The sequence below is a fragment of the Salmo salar genome, chromosome ssa19, assembly GCF_905237065.1.
Source record: "Salmo salar chromosome ssa19, Ssal_v3.1, whole genome shotgun sequence".
NCBI lineage: Eukaryota > Metazoa > Chordata > Actinopteri > Salmoniformes > Salmonidae > Salmo > Salmo salar.
This window is the reverse complement of record NC_059460.1, coordinates 73,709,854-73,726,026: the sequence shown is the minus strand read 5'-3', so window position 1 is coordinate 73,726,026 and position 16,173 is coordinate 73,709,854. Positions and strand designations below refer to the sequence as shown.

The window sequence follows — 16,173 nt, the reverse complement described above, 5'->3', positions numbered from 1 at the left end:
ACTGTTATATCGACGGGGCTGTTATAGCCTCGCTACTGTTATATCGACGGGGCTGTTATATCGACGGGGCTGTTATATCGACGGGGCTGTTATAGCCTCGCTACTGTTCATAGCCTCGCTACCGTTCATATCGACGGGGCCGTTTTATCGACGGGGCCGTTATATCGGCGGGCCGTTATATCGACGGGGCCGTTATATCGACGGGGCCGTTATAGCCTCGCTACTGGTTATAGCCTCGCTACTGTTATATCGACGGGGCTGTTATAGCCTCGCTACTGTTATATCGACGGGGCTGTTATAGCCTCGCTACTGTTATCGCGGGCTGTTATAGCCTCGCTACTGGTTATAGCCTCGCTACTGGTTATCGCCTCGCTACTGGTTATCGCCTCGCTACTGGTTATCGCCTCGCTACTGGTTATATCGACGGGGCTGTTATATCGACGGGGCTGTTATAGCCTCGCTACTGGTTATAGCCTCGCTACTGGTTATAGCCTCGCTACTGGTTATAGCCTCGCTACTGGTTATAGCCTCGCTACTGGTTATAGCCTCGCTACTGGTTATATCGACGGGGCTGTTATAGCCTCGCTACTGTTATATCGACGGGGCTGTTATAGCCTCGCTACCGGTTATAGCCTCGCTACTGTTATTGCCTCGCTACTGTTTATAGCCTCGCTACTGTTATATCGACGGGGCTGTTATATCGACGGGGCAGTTATATCGACTGGGCTGTTATATCGACTGGGCTGTTATATCGACTGGGCTGTTATAGCCTCGCTACTGTTATATCGACGGGGCTGTTATAGCCTCGCTACTGTTTATAGCCTCGCTACTGGTTATAGCCTCGCTACTGGTTATAGCCTCGCTACTGGTTATAGCCTCGCTAATGTTATATCGATGGGGCTGTTATAGCCTCGCTACTGTTATATCTACGGGGCTGTTATAGCCTCGCTACTGGTTATAGCCTCGCTACTGGTTATAGCCTCGCTACTGGTTATAGCCTCGCTACTGTTATATCGATGGGGCTGTTATAGCCTAGCTACTGGTTATAGCCTCGCTACTGGTTATAGCCTCGCTACTGGTCATAGCCTCACTACTGGTCATAGCCTCACTACTGGTTATAGCCTCGCTAATGTTTATATCGACGGGGCTGTTATAGCCTCGCTACTGTTTATAGCCTCGCTACTGTTATAGCCTCGCTACTGTTATAGCCTCGCTACTGGTTATAGCCTCGCCAGTGGTTATAGCCTCGCTACTGTTATAGTCTCGCTACTGTTTATAGCCTCCCTACTGTTTATAGCGATGGGGCCGTTATAGCCTCGCTACTGGTTATAGCCTCGCTACTGGTTATATCCTCGCTACTGGTTATATCGACGGGGCTGTTTATAGCCTCGCTACTGTTATATCGACGGGGCTGTTATAGTCTCGCTACTGTTATATCGACGGGGCTGTTATATCGACGGGGCTGTTATATCGACGGGGCTGTTATAGCCTCGCTACTGTTCATAGCCTCGCTACTGTTCATAGCCTCGCTACCGTTCATATCGACGGGGCCGTTATATCGACGGGGCCGTTATATCGACGGGGCCGTTATATCGACGGGGCCGTTATAGCCTCGCTACTGGTTATAGCCTCGCTACTGTTATATCGACGGGGCTGTTATAGCCTCGCTACTGTTATATCGACGGGGCTGTTATAGCCTCGCTACTGTTATATCGACGGGGCTGTTATAGCCTCGCTACTGGTTATCGCCTCGCTACTGGTTATATCGACGGGGCTGTTATATCGACGGGGCTGTTATAGCCTCGCTACCGGTTATAGTCTCGCTACTGTTATTGCCTCGCTACTGTTTATAGCCTCGCTACTGTTATATCGACGGGGCTGTTATATCGACGGGGCTGTTATATCGACGGGGCTGTTATATCGACTGGGCTGTTATAGCCTCGCTACTGTTATATCGACGGGGCTGTTATAGCCTCGCTACTGGTTATAGCCTCGCTACTGGTTATAGCCTCGCTACTGGTTATAGCCTCGCTACTGTTATATCGATGGGGCTGTTATAGCCTCGCTACTGTTATATCTACGGGGCTGTTATAGCCTCGCTACTGGTTATAGCCTCGCTACTGGTTATAGCCTCGCTACTGGTTATAGCCTCGCTACTGGTTATAGCCTCGCTACTGTTATATCGATGGGGCTGTTATAGCCTCGCTACTGTTATATCGACGGGGCTGTTATAGCCTCGCTACCGGTTATAGCCTCGCTACTGTTATATCGACGGGGCTGTTATTGCCTCGCTACTGTTTATATCGACTGGGCTGTTATATCGACGGGGCTGTTATATCGACAGGGCTGTTATATCGACAGGGCTGTTATAGCCTCGCTACTGTTATATCGACGGGGCTGTTATATCGACGGGGCTGTTATAGCCTCGCTACTGTTATATCGACGGGGCTGTTATAGCCTCGCTACTGTTTATAGCCTCGCTACTGTTATATCGACGGGACTGTTATAGCCTCGCTACTGTTATATCGACGGGGCTGTTATAGCCTCGCTACTGGTTATAGCATCGCTACTGGTTATAGCCTCGCTACTGGTTATAGCCTCGCTACTGGTTATAGCCTCGCTACTGGTTATAGCCTCGCTACTGTTATATCGATGGGGCTGTTATATCGATGGGGCTGTTATATCGATGGGGCTGTTATAGCCTCGCTACTGTTATATCTACGGGGCTGTTATAGCCTCGCTACTGGTTATAGCCTCGCTACTGGTTATAGTTGCTACTGTTTATATCGATGGGGCTGTTATAGCCTCGCTACTGTTTATAGCCTCGCTACTGGTTATAGCCTCGCTACTGTTTATATCGATGGGGCTGTTATAGCCTCGCTACTGTTTATAGCCTCGCTACTGTTTATAGAAGCGCTACTGTTTATAGCCTCGCTACTGGTTATAGCCTCGAAACTGTTTATATCGATGGGGCTGTTATAGCCTCGCTACTGGGTATAGCCTCGCTACTGTTTATAGCCTCGCTACTGTTTATAGCCTCGCTAATGTTTATAGCCTCGCTACCGGTTATAGCCTCGCTACTGTTTATAGCCTCGCTACTGGTTATAGCCTCGCTACTGTTATATCGACGGGGCTGTTATATCGACGAGCTGTTATATCGACGGGGCTGTTATATCGACGAGGCTGTTATATCGACGGGGCTGTTATAGCCTCGCTACTGTTATATCGACGGGGTTGTTATAGCCTCGCTACTGTTATATCGACGGGGCTGTTATAGCCTCGCTACTGGTATATCGACGGGGCTGTTATATCGACGGGAATGTTATAGCCTCGCTACTGGTTATATCGACGGGGCTGTTATATCGACGGGGCTGTTATAGCCTCGCTACTGTTTATAGCCTCGCTACTGTTATATCGATGGGGCTGTTATAGCCTCGCTACTGGTCATAGCCTCGCTACTGGTCATAGCCTCGCTACTGGTCATAGCCTCACTACTGGTCATAGCCTCACTACTGGTCATAGCCTCACTACTGGTTATAGCCTCCCTACTGTTTATAGCGACGGGGCCGTTATAGCCTCGCTACTGTTTATAGCCTCACTACTGTTTATAGCCTCGCTACTGGTTATAGCCTCGCCACTGGTTATAGCCTCGCTACTGTTATAGTCTCGCTACTGTTTATAGCCTCCCTACTGTTTATAGCGACGGGGCCGTTATAGCCTCGCTACTGGTTATAGCCTCGCTACTGGTTATATCCTCGCTACTGTTATATCGACGGGGCTGTTTATAGCCTCGCTACTGTTATATCGACGGGGCTGTTATAGCCTCGCTACTGTTATATCGACGGGGCTGTTATATCGACGGGGCTGTTATATCGACGGGGCTGTTATATCGACTGGGCTGTTATAGCCTCGCTACTGTTATATCGACGGGGCTGTTATAGCCTCGCTACTGGTTATAGCCTCGCTACTGGTTATAGCCTCGCTACTGGTTATAGCCTCGCTACTGTTATATCGATGGGGCTGTTATAGCCTCGCTACTGTTATATCTACGGGGCTGTTATAGCCTCGCTACTGGTTATAGCCTCGCTACTGGTTATAGCCTCGCTACTGGTTATAGCCTCGCTACTGTTATATCGATGGGGCTGTTATAGCCTCGCTACTGTTATATCGATGGGGCTGTTATAGCCTCGCTACCGGTTATAGCCTCGCTACTGTTATATCGACGGGGCTGTTATTGCCTCGCTACTGTTTATATCGACGGGGCTGTTATATCGACGGGGCTGTTATATCGACAGGGCTGTTATATCGACAGGGCTGTTATAGCCTCGCTACTGTTATATCGACGGGGCTGTTATAGCCTCGCTACTGTTTATAGCCTCGCTACTGTTATATCGACGGGACTGTTATAGCCTCGCTACTGTTATATCGACGGGGCTGTTATAGCCTCGCTACTGGTTATAGCATCGCTACTGGTTATAGCCTCGCTACTGGTTATAGCCTCGCTACTGGTTATAGCCTCGCTACTGTTATATCGATGGGGCTGTTATATCGATGGGGCTGTTATATCGATGGGGCTGTTATAGCCTCGCTACTGTTATATCTACGGGGCTGTTATAGCCTCGCTACTGGTTATAGCCTCGCTACTGGTTATAGCCTCGCTACTGTTTATATCGATGGGGCTGTTATAGCCTCGCTACTGTTTATAGCCTCGCTACTGTTTATATCGATGGGGCTGTTATAGCCTCGCTACTGTTTATAGCCTCGCTACTGTTTATAGAAGCGCTACTGTTTATAGCCTCGCTACTGGTTATAGCCTCGCTACTGTTTATATCGATGGGGCTGTTATAGCCTCGCTACTGGGTATAGCCTCGCTACTGTTTATAGCCTCGCTACTGTTTATAGCCTCGCTACCGGTTATAGCCTCGCTACCGTTTATAGCCTCGCTACTGTTTATAGCCTCGCTACTGGTTATAGCCTCGCTACTGTTATATCGACGGGGCTGTTATATCGACGAGCTGTTATATCGACGAGCTGTTATATCGACGGGGCTGTTATATCGACGAGGCTGTTATATCGACGGGGCTGTTATAGCCTCGCTACTGTTATATCGACGGGGTTGTTATAGCCTCGCTACTGTTATATCGACGGGGCTGTTATAGCCTCGCTACTGGTTATAGCCTCGCTACTGTTATATCGACGGGGCTGTTATATCGACGGGAATGTTATAGCCTCGCTACTGGTTATATCGACGGGGCTGTTATATCGACGGGGCTGTTATAGCCTCGCTACTGTTTATAGCCTCGCTACTGTTATATCGATGGGGCTGTTATAGCCTCGCTACTGGTTATAGCCTCGCTACTGGTCATAGCCTCGCTACTGGTCATAGCCTCGCTACTGGTCATAGCCTCACTACTGGTCATAGCCTCACTACTGGTTATAGCCTCCCTACTGTTTATAGCGACGGGGCCGTTATAGCCTCGCTACTGTTTATAGCCTCACTACTGTTTATAGCCTCGCTACTGTTATAGCCTCGCTACTGGTTATAGCCTCGCCACTGGTTATAGCCTCGCTACTGTTATAGTCTCGCTACTGTTTATAGCCTCCCTACTGTTTATAGCGACGGGGCCGTTATAGCCTCGCTACTGGTTATAGCCTCGCTACTGGTTATATCCTCGCTACTGTTATATCGACGGGGCTGTTTATAGCCTCGCTACTGTTATATCGACGGGGCTGTTATAGCCTCGCTACTGTTATATCGACGGGGCTGTTATAGCCTCGCTACTGTTATATCGACGGGGCTGTTATAGCCTCGCTACTGTTATATCGACGGGGCTGTTATATCGACGGGGCTGTTATATCGACGGGGCTGTTATAGCCTCGCTACTGTTCATAGCCTCGCTACTGTTCATAGCCTCGCTACCGTTCATATCGACGGGGCCGTTTTATCGACGGGGCCGTTATATCGACGGGGCCGTTATATCGACGGGGCCGTTATATCGACGGGGCCGTTATATCGACGGGGCCGTTATATCGACGGGGCCGTTATATCGACGGGGCCGTTATATCGACGGGGCCGTTATATCGACGGGGCCGTTATAGCCTCGCTACTGGTTATAGCCTCGCTACTGTTATATCGACGGGGCTGTTATAGCCTCGCTACTGGTTATAGCCTCGCTACTGTTATATCGACGGGGCTGTTATAGCCTCGCTACTGGTTATAGCCTCGCTACTGGTTATCGCCTCACTACTGGTTATATCGACGGGGCTGTTATATCGACGGGGCTGTTATAGCCTCGCTACTGTTCATAGCCTCGCTACCGTTCATATCGACGGGGCCGTTTTATCGACGTGGCCGTTATAGCCTCGCTACTGGTTATAGCCTCGCTACTGTTATATCGACGGGGCTGTTATAGCCTCGCTACTGGTTATCGCCTCGCTACTGGTTATCGCCTCGCTACTGGTTATCGCCTCGCTACTGGTTATCGCCTCGCTACTGGTTATATCGACGGGGCTGTTATATCGACGGGGCTGTTATAGCCTCGCTACTGTTAAATCGACGGGGCTGTTATAGCCTCACTACTGTTAAATCGACGGGGCTGTTATAGCCTCACTACTGGTTATAGCCTCGCTACTGGTTATATCGACGGGGCTGTTATAGCCTCGCTACTGTTATATCGACGGGGCTGTTATAGCCTCGCTACCGGTTATAGCCTAGCTACTGTTATTGCCTCGCTACTGTTTATAGCCTCGCTACTGTTATATCGACGGGGCTGTTATATCGACGGGGCTGTTATATCGACTGGGCTGTTATAGCCTCGCTACTGTTATATCGACGGGGCTGTTATATCGACGGGGCTGTTATAGCCTCGCTACTGTTATATCGACGGGGCTGTTATAGCCTCGCTACTGTTTATAGCCTCGCTACTGTTATATCGACGGGACTGTTATAGCCTCGCTACTGTTATATCGACGGGGCTGTTATAGCCTCGCTACTGGTTATAGCCTCGCTACTGGTTATAGCCTCGCTACTGGTTATAGCCTCGCTACTGGTATATCGATGGGGCTGTTATAGCCTCGCTACTGTTATATCTACGGGGCTGTTATAGCCTCGCTACTGGTTATAGCCTCGCTACTGGTTATAGCCTCGCTACTGTTTATATCGATGGGGCTGTTATAGCCTCGCTACTGTTTATATCGACGGGGCTGTTATAGCCTCGCTACTGTTTATAGCCTCGCTACTGGTTATAGCCTCGCTACTGGTTATATCGATGGGGCTGTTATAGCCTCGCTACTGTTTATAGCCTCGCTACTGTTTATATCGACGGGGCTGTTATAGCCTCGCTACTGGGTATAGCCTCGCTACTGTTTATAGCCTCGCTACTGTTTATAGCCTCGCTACTGTTTATAGCCTCGCTACTGTTATATCGACGGGGCTGTTATAGCCTCGCTACTGGTTATAGCCTCGCTACTGGTTATCGCCTCGCTACTGGTTATATCGACGGGGCTGTTATATCGACGGGGCTGTTATATCGACGGGGCTGTTATAGCCTCGCTACTGTTCATAGCCTCGCTACCGTTCATATCGACGGGGCCGTTTTATCGACGGGGCCGTTATATCGACGGGGCCGTTATATCGACGGGGCCGTTATATCGACGGGGCCGTTATAGCCTCGCTACTGGTTATAGCCTCGCTACTGTTATATCGACGGGGCTGTTATAGCCTCGCTACTGGTTATAGCCTCGCTACTGGTTATCGCCTCGCTACTGGTTATATCGACGGGGCTGTTATATCGACGGGGCTGTTATAGCCTCGCTACTGTTAAATCGACGGGGCTGTTATAGCCTCACTACTGGTTATAGCCTCGCTACTGGTTATATCGACGGGGCTGTTATAGCCTCGCTACTGTTATATCGACGGGGCTGTTATAGCCTCGCTACCGGTTATAGCCTCGCTACTGTTATTGCCTCGCTACTGTTTATAGCCTCGCTACTGTTATATCGACGGGGCTGTTATATCGACGGGGCTGTTATATCGACTGGGCTGTTATAGCCTCGCTACTGTTATATCGACGGGGCTGTTATATCGACGGGGCTGTTATAGCCTCGCTACTGTTATATCGACGGGGCTGTTATAGCCTCGCTACTGTTATATCGACGGGACTGTTATAGCCTCGCTACTGTTATATCGACGGGGCTGTTATAGCCTCGCTACTGGTTATAGCCTCGCTACTGGTTATAGCCTCGCTACTGGTTATAGCCTCGCTACTGGTATATCGATGGGGCTGTTATAGCCTCGCTACTGTTATATCTACGGGGCTGTTATAGCCTCGCTACTGGTTATAGCCTCGCTACTGGTTATAGCCTCGCTACTGTTTATATCGATGGGGCTGTTATAGCCTCGCTACTGTTTATATCGACGGGGCTGTTATAGCCTCGCTACTGTTTATAGCCTCGCTACTGGTTATAGCCTCGCTACTGTTTATATCGATGGGGCTGTTATAGCCTCGCTACTGTTTATAGCCTCGCTACTGTTTATATCGACGGGGCTGTTATAGCCTCGCTACTGGGTATAGCCTCGCTACTGGGTATAGCCTCGCTACTGTTTATAGCCTCGCTACTGTTTATAGCCTCGCTACTGTTTATAGCCTCGCTACTGTTTATAGCCTCGCTACTGTTATATCGACGGGGCTGTTATATCGACGGGCTGTTATAAAGACGGGGCTGTTATATCGACGGGGCTGTTATATCGACGGGGCTGTTATATCGACGGGGCTGTTATATCGACGGGGCTGTTATATCGACGCTGTTATATCGACGGGGCTGTTATATCGACGGGGCTGTTATAGCCTCGCTACTGTTATATCGACGGGGCTGTTATAGCCTCGCTACTGTTATATCGACGGGGCTGTTATAGCCTCGCTACTGTTTATAGCCTCGCTACTGTTATATCGATGGGGCTGTTATAGCCTCGCTACTGGTTATAGCCTCGCTACTGGTTATAGCCTCGCTACTGGTCATAGCCTCACTACTGGTTATAGCCTCACTACTGGTTATAGCCTCGCTAATGTTTATATCGACGGGGCTGTTATAGTCTCGCTACTGTTTATAGCCTCGCTACTGTTATAGCCTCGCTACTGTTATAGCCTCGCTACTGTTATATCGACGGGGCTGTTATAGCCTCGCTACTGTTATATCGACGGGGCTGTTATAGCCTCGCTACTGTTATATCGACGGGGCTGTTATATCGACGGGGCTGTTATAGCCTCGCTACCGTTCATATCGACGGGGCCGTTATATCGACGGGCCGTTATATCGACGGGGCCGTTATAGCCTCGCTACTGGTTATAGCCTCGCTACTGTTATATCGACGGGGCCGTTATAGCCTCGCTGCTGGTTATAGCCTCGCTACTGGTTATCGCCTCGCTACTGGTTATATCGACGGGGCTGTTATATCGACGGGGCTGTTATAGCCTCGCTACTGTTAAATCGACGGGGCTGTTATAGCCTCGCTACTGGTTATAGCCTCGCTACTGGTTATATCGACGGGGCTGTTATAGCCTCGCTACTGTTATATCGACGGGGCTGTTATAGCCTCGCTACCGGTTATAGCCTCGCTACTGTTATATCGACGGGGCTGTTATTGCCTCGCTACTGTTTATAGCCTCGCTACTGTTATATCGACGGGGCTGTTATAGCCTCGCGGCTGTTATAGCCTCGCTACTGGTTATAGCCTCGCTACTGTTATATCGACGGGGCTGTTATAGCCTCGCTACCGGTTATAGCCTCGCTACTGTTTATAGCCTCGCTACTGTTATATCGATGGGGCTGTTATAGCCTCGCTACTGTTATATCGACGGGGCTGTTATAGCCTTGCTACTGTTTATAGCCTCGCTACTGTTATATCGATGGGGCTGTTATAGCCTCGCTACTGGTTATAGCCTCGCTACTGTTTATAGCCTCGCTACTGGTTATATCGACGGGGCTGTTATAGCCTCGGTACTGGTTATAGCCTCGCTACTGTTACATCGACGGGGCTGTTATAGCCTTGCTACTGTTTATATCGATGGGGCTGTTATAGCCTCGCTACTGTTATATCGACGGGGCTGTTATAGCCTCGCTACTGTTATATCGACGGGGCTGTTATAGCCTCGCTACTGGTTATAGCCTCGCTACTGTTATATCGACGGGGCTGTTATAGCCTCGCTACCGGTTATAGCCTCGCTACTGTTATTGCCTCGCTACTGTTTATAGCCTCGCTACTGTTTATAGCCTCGCTACTGTTATATCGACGGGGCTGTTATATCGACTGGGCTGTTATAGCCTCGCTACTGTTATATCGACGGGGCTGTTATATCGATGGGGCTGTTATAGCCTCGCTACTGTTATATCGACGGGGCTGTTATAGCCTCGCTACTGTTTATAGCCTCGCTACTGTTATATCGACGGGACTGTTATAGCCTCGCTACTGTTATATCGACGGGGCTGTTATAGCCTCGCTACTGGTTATAGCCTCGCTACTGGTTATAGCCTCGCTACTGGTTATATCGATGGGGCTGTTATAGCCTCGCTACTGTTATATCTACGGGGCTGTTATAGCCTCGCTACTGGTTATAGCCTCGCTATTGGTTATAGCCTCGCTACTGTTTATATCGATGGGGCTGTTATAGCCTCGCTACTGTTTATATCGACGGGGCTGTTATAGCCTCGCTACTGTTTATAGCCTCGCTACTGGTTATAGCCTCGCTACTGTTTATATCGATGGGGCTGTTATAGCCTCGCTACTGTTTATAGCCTCGCTACTGTTTATATCGACGGGGCTGTTATAGCCTCGCTACTGGGTATAGCCTCGCTACTGTTTATAGCCTCGCTACTGGTTATAGCGATGGGGCTGTTATAGCCTCGCTACTGTTTATAGCGATGGGGCTGTTATAGCCTCGCTACTGTTTATAGCGATGGGGCTGTTATAGCCTCGCTACTGGTTATAGCCTCGCTACTGTTTATAGCCTCGCTACTGTTATATCGATGGGGCTGTTATAGCCTCGCTACCGTTTATAGCCTCGCTACCGTTTATAGCCTCGCTACCGTTTATAGCCTCGCTACCGGTTATAGCCTCGCTACCGGTTATAGCCTCGCTACCGGTTATAGCCTCGCTACCGTTATATCGATGGGGCTTTTATAGTCTCGCTACTGGTTATAGATTCGCTACTGGTTATAGCCTCGCTACTGGTTATAGCCTCGCTACTGGTTATAGCCTCGCTACTGGTTATAGCCTCGCTACTGTTATTTTTCACTGTTGTTTTTTATTTCCTTACATATCTATTGTTCACCTAATACTTTTTTTTATTTAACTTAAAAATTGCACTGTTGGTTAGGGCCTGTAAAGTAAGCATTTCACTGTAAGGTCTACACCTGTTGTATTTGGCGCACGTGACAAATAAACTGATTTGAACCTCAACCCACTTGAGACAAAACTGACCCAAGGTCTGTGCTGACCTAAGGAAGGGGACCCTTCCATGAGCGTCGGTGTTCCTTACACTTTGTAATGATGCCTCATATGAACGGATTTGTTTTTCCAGAGAGTTTTTGCTGTGCTATCTTTGAGCCAAAATACATATACGTTTCTAACTCCCCAAATCTAAAAATGTTTTGAACTTTGAACCTACCGGGCCGATACGGTTTCCTCTTCCTCTTCTTGTTGCCGTCGGTGTCTTCGGCACCCTTGGCGTCGTCGTCAACGGGCTCCCGTTCCGGGCTGGACTCAGACTTAACGTCACAGTACATCATGAGGTCCCCTTCTGGAACGGAACACAACCATGTCACCAAACCCAGGACCATGTCATCAAACCCCGGACTACAGATCGAGGTCTTGTTCATTATGACACGCAATCGAAAACAGTTTTTGCAATGGATAAATAAAATACTTTTTTTCTAGGTAATCCCTCTCTATTGTATGCATTTGATGCTTAATGAACATGACCTGACCCTGCACATACTTCATGAGACCCACAAAAAGCTCAATGTACCTTCCATGGAAGGTCTGCCATCTTGGTGGGCCTGTTGTCCGAGTAAGACCTCTGGAAGAGGTGCCACAGCAGTACATTAAGTGGTGGAATTCAAAATTAGCCACAGACCATTTTAGCGTTAACCTCTTAGCGATAACGCTGGAGTATTTCTCAGATTATAAATGCAAATGAGTGGCATCTCCAGGATTTGTTCAATGATTGATGTATATATCCTTTACATATTGGTCTTGCACAAATGTACTGTACATACTGTATATATGCATGATCAGTCCAAGGTTGACTTTTTTTGTTGTTATTTCTCTCATCTTTCTTCATGCCATGACGTTCATGTACTGCACTTATAGTGGCTATAACACCTACAGACACCCCAACATAGTCCCTAGTACCTGATCACAACCCTAGTTCACTGCTGTAAATGGTCAAATAGACTTCTTCAAGCCAAGATGAATCGAATCTAATTATCTGTGTGTGCGTTGTCATAATTTCATGTATGGTCATAGCTACATTATAACATAGCGTTACGTGATGTGTACAGCAGCCATTCAACAGGGCTTGAAAATTCACCCGCTGCATGGATTAAATATACCAGGAACCAGGAAAGGGTTAATTGCTCATCATTAGCCCTTGCTTGCACTCAGAGCAGAGTTCTGACAGAAGGGCTGTGGATTAATTCAGTTAGCCCTGGCCAGCCTCCTCCTCCTCACCAAAATGCCAATTCAGGTATAATTTGCTGACTGCTGTTTTCAAAGACTTCACTCTGTCAGATTCATTACATGCCTGCTCTCCTTTCCTGCTTCGCTTTTCCCAAATAGGTTCCAGTGAGGCAGGAAAGTTTTTTCTTTTTCCCCCTGTGCCTCTACATTTTGAGATGATTGAAACGTTGCTTCCTGGCAAACATACGCTCTTTCTTTTGACCGTTCTGATTAAAAAGCAACGAGGAAAGGATTTATGCCCCCCCCCCGTCATACCAAGAAAATGTAAACTGAAAACTCAATCCTCAGAAAATAGCCCAGACATTCCAGTGCTGGCCAATGTGAATAGCCAATAAACTCCAATGTTTGCATCTTCTCATCCCAGTTCAAACATATTAATCGACATAACATTTTCAATGAAAACAAAAATGGATTATTAGACTTCTCAAAAAGGGGGGGGGGGTTATATTTGAGCAAGACATCCTCTTTCTTTCTTCTCATACATTTTTTGCCGGATTGGAGCCCCCGGACCCCTCAAGGTGGGGCACATGCAGTCAACCATTTGTGAAACCCTAGAAGTCAGTTTACCTCGGTTGTTGTCCATGTACCCGTCCCGGGACAACTCTAAGTAGTGGGGGTCCAGTGGAGACTGGAGCACAGCTACACTGTTCTGATTTATGATCTTCAGTTTGAGCTTGGGCTTGGGCCGCCTGTTCTGTCCTCGGCGGGTCGACGAAGAGGGCACCACCAGGCTCTGCAGCTGGCACATGCCCGACTCTGTCAGACACACCCCATCCTGGGTGTATGTCTTCTGATTGGCTAAAGGGAGGTTTAAGGTTTTCAACAACATTAGACAATGACTGAAAAACTAGCAGCAACAACAGCTCTCGAGGACTTCGAGTACATTAAACATAAAGTATATTAAGTATTGTGAACTAAATGCTGAAGATCACTTACACGTCTAGAACCATATACAGTGCCTTGCGAAAGTATTCGGCCCCCTTGAACTTGAGCAGTGTATATCGTAAACACATACAGGTAGTGTATGTGTTTACGATATACACTGCTCCAAAAAATAAAGGCAACACTTAAACAACAATGTAACTCCAAGTCAATCACACTCCAAGTCAACACTGATTGACAATAAATTGCACATGCTGTTGTGTAAATGGAATAGACAACAGGTGGAAATTATAGGCAATTAGCAAAACACCCCCAATAAAGGGGTGGTTCTGCAGGTGGGGACCACAGACCACTTCTCAGTTCCTATGCTTCCTGGCTGATGTTTTGGTCACTTTTGAATGCTGGCGGTGCTTTCACTCTAGTGGTAGCATGAGACGGAGTCTACAACCCACACAAGTGGCTCAGGTAGTGCAGCTCATCCAGGATGGCACATCAATGCGAGCTGTAGCAAAAAGGTTTGCTGTGTCTGTCAGCGTAGTGTCCAGAGCATGGGGGCGCTACCAGGAGACAGGGCAGTACATCAGGAGACATGGAGGAGGCCGTAGGAGGGCAACAACCCAGCAGCAGGACCGCTACCTCCGCCTTTGTGCAAGGCAATATATATATATATATATTTTACAAATAGTGAAATACTCGTGTCCTCATACCGTGGATATATCGGTACCAAGTCCAACGCTGTCAACTACATTATCAGAAAGTAATGATTCATTTGATTCACACCACCTCATAAACCGTGACTATTATCTGGGTTATTTGGATCTGTAGAGCTTGATTACCTGGTTCTCTTGTTTTAGTCACCATCTGGGTCACCATCGGGGCCTCGCAGCCATCAGACAGGAGGGCTTTCATTTTGCCTGAAACGATGACATGACAAATTTGCAAAATGTCATGAGTCATTATGAATAGGATTTGCAGGATTTCGATTTCAAAACATTGAAGTCAAAAACAGCAGTGAACACTGTTGCCTTAGTAAATGCATCAAACAGCGAGCACCGGATCCAACCGCCGCCACAAAATGTAAAGAATAAACATTTAAATATGTTACTCAACTATTATTTAATTGAGAATTCCCTCATTCAGTTCCATCATCAGTTCCATCATTCAAATAAGGATGTCTATTTATTTCCCTACCTCCCCTTTTCCATCACTCCTCACTTTTGTCTGAGGTCAAATCTGTCCCAAATTTCAATCATTATCAGATAGAATGGATGAGTGAACAGGTTGCAGGTTGATATTTCATTCTAGCCATCTGCTGTTGTAATGAACAGCCCACATTTGTCTGAGCCTGGTCCCATTAACAGAATAGAGCATGCCTTTAGGCTAATTGAGAGGAGCTGGTTGAGTTCATTGAGATGAGCTTGGGAACACTGTACATTACAGTACATAAAAAAAATATACAAGTAGGATATATTAACCATTATAAACTGGGTGGTTCGAGCCCTGAATGATGATTGGCTGACAGGCGTGGTATATCAGACCGTATACCACGGGTATGACAAAACATTTATTTTTACTGCTCTAATTACGCTGGTAACCAGTTTATAATAGCAATAAGGCACCTCGGGGGTTTGTGGTATATGGCCAATATACCACAGCTAAGGGCTGTGTCCAGGCACTCTGCGATGTGTCATGCATAAGAACAGCCCTTAGCCGTGGTATATTGGCCATATACCACAAACCCCAGAGGTACCTTATTGCTTAATTATACAACAGGTGGGTCTAATCCACATTCCAGCCGGTGTCTATTCCACAAGTTACCACCAGCTAAATCTATGACGTTAAAATGCCTATTTACTCTGTTCCATCTGACTGAACAATCCACTGTCTCATCAGCCCAGCCAGGCAATTTATAAACTTAATCTCCACTATAAAAAACATCTAGAAATTATCTCACATTTCTTTTAGACTAACATTTAGTTTTCAACAATGGAGATTTGTATAAAAATTGCTGTCTGTCTTTCCGACATTTGCAACACTGTTTCAATATTCAAATTCCATCTCCAGCTGTCCCATAGTAATGAATATGTCGGGAGTCAGGATGAGACAAAGTAAAAAATATATATATATTTTTTAAACCTTTATTTAACTAGGCAAGTCAGTTAAGAACAAATTCTTATTTACAATGACGGCCTACCCCGGCCAAACGCTGACGATGCTGGGCCAATTGTGCGCCGCCCTATGGGACTCCAATCACGGCCAGACATGATACAGCCTGGATTCGAACCATGCACTGCAGTGACGTCTCTTGCGCTGTGATGCAGTGCTTTAGACCACTGTGCCACTTGGAAGCATCATATAGCCAACACCACTTAACTATTTGTCAGGTCTTATCATACACATAGCTTTCACAGTGTGTGGGCTAGGTCTGGAGTCTTACCCTGTGAAGGCAGAGCGTGCATTCGACACATGGTGCAGTCAAAGCCATCATCCGCTGCATTCTCCACCTCCTCATCCGTGTTCAGGCCCTGGCAACACGCGTGGACCCACCTGAGGGG

The 16,173-nt window shown here is 47.6% G+C and overlaps 1 protein-coding gene across 18 annotated transcripts in view; it reads right to left on the bottom strand.

The window, feature by feature from the left end:
- The window catches only part of LOC106579599 (histone-lysine N-methyltransferase 2C), a 373,485-nt gene that overhangs the window by 100,443 nt on the left and 256,869 nt on the right, over positions 1-16,173 (bottom strand). For 16 of the 18 annotated variants that reach the window (XM_045702710.1, XM_014159676.2, XM_014159658.2 and 13 more), the window contains 4 exons: positions 16,056-16,165; positions 14,455-14,532; positions 13,304-13,534; positions 11,664-11,795 (listed from right to left, as the gene is read on the bottom strand). In XM_045702710.1, the coding sequence (XP_045558666.1) occupies positions 11,664-11,795; positions 13,304-13,534; positions 14,455-14,532; positions 16,056-16,165 (551 nt within the window). The remainder of the gene's footprint in view (positions 1-11,663; positions 11,796-13,303; positions 13,535-14,454; positions 14,533-16,055; positions 16,166-16,173) is intronic. The other 2 variants (XM_014159659.2, XM_014159672.2) reach the window with 2 other exon arrangements.